Raw genomic sequence first — 3,507 nt, 5'->3', positions numbered from 1 at the left:
TTGGTGTGATCATTGGAATTCATAAGATCTCGGACAACTTCTAACTTGACGCATTTTCGATGAACGGTTTTTGAGTTATTGCTCTTGACTTTGTTAAAACGCTTCAAAATTTGTTAAAAATAGTTCGTGAGCAGGATTGAAGCTACAGTTTTCAACCGATTCTGATGAAACTTGGTGTGATCATTGGAATTGATAAGATCTCGGACAAGTTCTAACTTGACGCATTTTCGATGAACGGTTTTTGAGTTATTGTCCTTGACTTTGTTAAAACGCGTCGAAATTTGTTAAAAATAGTTCGTGAGCAGTATTGAAGCTACAGTTTTCAACCAATTCTGATGAAACTTGGTGTAATCATTGGAATTGATAAGATCTCGGACAAGTTCTAACTTGACGCATTTTCGATGAACAGTTTTTGAGTTATTGCCCTTGACTTTGTTAAAATTGCGTCGAAATTTGTTAAAAATAGTTTGTGAGCAGGATTGACGCTACAGTTTTCAACCGATTCTGATGAAACTGGGTGTGATCATTGGAATTGATAAGATCTCGGACAAGTTCTAACTTGGTGCATTTTTGATGAACCGTTTTTGAGTTATTGCCCTTGACTTTGTAAAAACGCGTCAAAATTTGTTCGTAAGCACAATAGAAGCTACAGTTTTCAACCGATTCTGATGAAACTTGGTGTGATCATTGAAATTGATAAGATCTCGGACAAGTTCTAACTTGACGCATTTTCGATGAAATGTTTTTGGGTTATTGCCATTAACTTATGAAAAACGCGTCAAAATTTGTTTGTGAGCACAATAGAAGCTACAGTTTTCAACCAATTTTGATGAAACTTGGTGTGATCATTGGAATTGATAAGATCTCGGACAAGTTCTAACTTGAGATATTTTTGATGAACTTTTTTTGAGTTATTGCCCTTGACTTTGTAAACACCCGTCAAAAGTTGATTAGAGCTGTGTGATTTAATTGTTTGTTGTATTTGGGTTATTGATATTGATTTTAAAAAATTTTGTGGAATTATTCAGCATAAATGATTTCTTCAATATGAGAAAATTCGTACTTTAGTCACTAAAGACTGTTTTATTATTTCAGACAGCTGCCAGTGGGCGTATGTTACCTTGCATCGCAAGCTATCTTATATTTCAGTTAGACTGTATGTATGTAATTTTATATTTCAGTTAGACTGTATGTATGTAATTTTATATTTCAGTTAGACTGTATGTATGTAATTTTATATTTCAGTTAGACTGTATGTATGTAATTTTATATTTCAGTTAGGCTGTATGTATGTAATTTTATATTTCAGTTAGGCTGTATGTATGTAATTTTATATTTCAGTTAGACTGTATGTATGTAATTTTATATATCAGTTAGGCTGTATGTATGTAATTTTATATTTCAGTTAGACTGTATGTATGTAATTTTATATATCAGTTAGGCTGTATGTATGTAATTTTGTATAATTTCAGTTAGGCTGTATGTATATATTTGGTGGTGTTAGTAAAATTGATGTTGAAAGAACTAATGGTTTATATAAAATATGGTTAAAGATACCTCCATTAACAGAAATGTGTTGGCAATTATTATGTGATACTATAGACATGAAATATATAAACTCTGAAAAACTATTAGATATGGGTGTGCCTTCATTATTTGTCGACAGGCTAAGTACGTTATGATCAAGAAGTCTCCTTAATGTGAGAAAACATTGATACCAAGAACAACTTTGGCATTTATATGGAAGTTTATTAAGGGAAGTAACTCTTGTAAAGGGGGTTGTTCGCTATTTATGTAAAGCTGTACATGCTGTTTTTATTTTGGACTGTAAAAGTTTTACTGACTGCAGTGTATTTATTTGAACTGAAAGAAAATATTACTGTAGCTCAAATGACTCTAGGTGAGTAGTGGTAAAACTTGTTGAAATATGTGGTAACATCTTTTATGTCTTATTGCTACATGAGTTAGGTGAATAAAAAAAATTTAAAAAAGATAAACTTCAGCATTATAAAGAAAACTCTTCCTCTCATTATGGATAACAGATAGCAACATTAGCTGGCTGTATAACTGGTAAAATCAAACAAAGTAACCATCTCATCAACACTGTTCCTATTTATAGTTCTGAGTCATTGGCTTTAAGAAGTTTTTTAGAGTTTCAAATATTCTGTTGGGGGACCGATTTCTTAACAAAATTTATTTAGTCAGACTTATCAATATGGTGTTCATCAATTGAAAATAAAGTGAATTGTTTCAATTTATATGTCTTTGCTAGATTATATTTAAAGGGGCATTCTGCTTTGTTTTATAAAACATTTTCATCAAAAACATTGAAAATATTTCTACAGTATGCTTTCCATATCTATGTATCTACTTGATCAAACTGAATTTGTTTTAAAAGTGTTAATTTAAAACAGAGGGTAATAATTGTTAATTAAGCAGTTTGACCCAGTTTCAGCGTTTGGCTTAATAAAGGTTTGATATTATAAGTTGAAATGTATAGAATATGTAGGAGACATATCTCCCTATAATTAGGGTATTATTTTACGTAAATTCATTCACAGTAGTTTTCTAACAGCTTAAAAAACTTAATGTTTTTATATAGTTTAGACGTTAAAAAATTAATGGTTGGATTGTTTTAGTTAAAACTTTCAGATACGTTAAAGGCCATATTTCTCTACATTTTTATACGCCCACATGAATATGTGGTAGTATATTGTTGTTGCCCCTGTCCGTCGGTCCGTCCGTTCGTCAACATTTCTTAGAGACTACAGTTTTTATAGGCCCACATGAATATGTGGTCGTACATTGTCGTTGCCCCTGTCCGTCGGTCCGTCCGTCAACATTTCTTTTGAGCACTATAGAGACTACAGTTTTTATCTGATTTTGATAAAACTTGGTGTGATGCTTTAGATTGATAAGATCTCGGTCAATTTTGAATTTGACATATTTTCGATGAACGGTGTTTAAGATATTGCCCTTGACTTAGAACACCTTGAAATTTGTTAAAAATTGTTGTGAGCAGGATTGAAGCTACAGTTTTCAACCGATTCTGATGAAACTTGGTGTGATCATTGGAATTGATAAGATCTTGGACAAGTTCTAACTTTTTTTGAGTTATTGCCCTTGACTTTGTAAAAACGTGTCAAAATGTGTTTGTGAGCACTATAGAAGCTACAGTTTTCAACCAAATTTGATCAAACTTTTTATGATCATTGAAATTGATAAGATCTCGGACAAGTTCTAACTTAAGGCATTTTCAATGAACGCTTTCGGAGTTATTGCTCTTGACTATGTAAAACGCTTCAAAATTTGTTTGTGAGCACAATAGAAGCTACATTTTTCAACTGATTTTGATCAATCAATGGAATTGATAAGATCTCGGACAATTTCTAATTTGACGCATTTTCGATGAACGTTTTTTGAGTTATTGTTCTTGACTTATGAAAAACGTATCAGAATTTGTTTGTGAGCACAATAGACGCTACAGTTTTCAACCAATTTTGATGA

General features: G+C 31.8%; 1 protein-coding gene across 1 annotated transcript in view; it reads left to right on the top strand.

The window, feature by feature from the left end:
- Positions 1-1,682, top strand: part of LOTGIDRAFT_125466 (hypothetical protein) — a gene marked incomplete at both ends in the record, with an annotated part of 13,548 nt that extends 11,866 nt beyond the window's left edge. The window contains one exon of the mRNA XM_009062202.1: positions 1,473-1,682. Coding sequence (XP_009060450.1) covers positions 1,473-1,682 — 210 coding nt within the window. The remainder of the gene's footprint in view (positions 1-1,472) is intronic.
- Positions 1,683-3,507: the final 1,825 nt, after the last annotated feature.

Source organism: Lottia gigantea, assembly GCF_000327385.1.
Source record: "Lottia gigantea unplaced genomic scaffold LOTGIsca_50, whole genome shotgun sequence".
Lineage (NCBI taxonomy): Eukaryota > Metazoa > Mollusca > Gastropoda > Lottiidae > Lottia > Lottia gigantea.
This window is presented reverse-complemented; position numbering and strand designations above follow the sequence as displayed.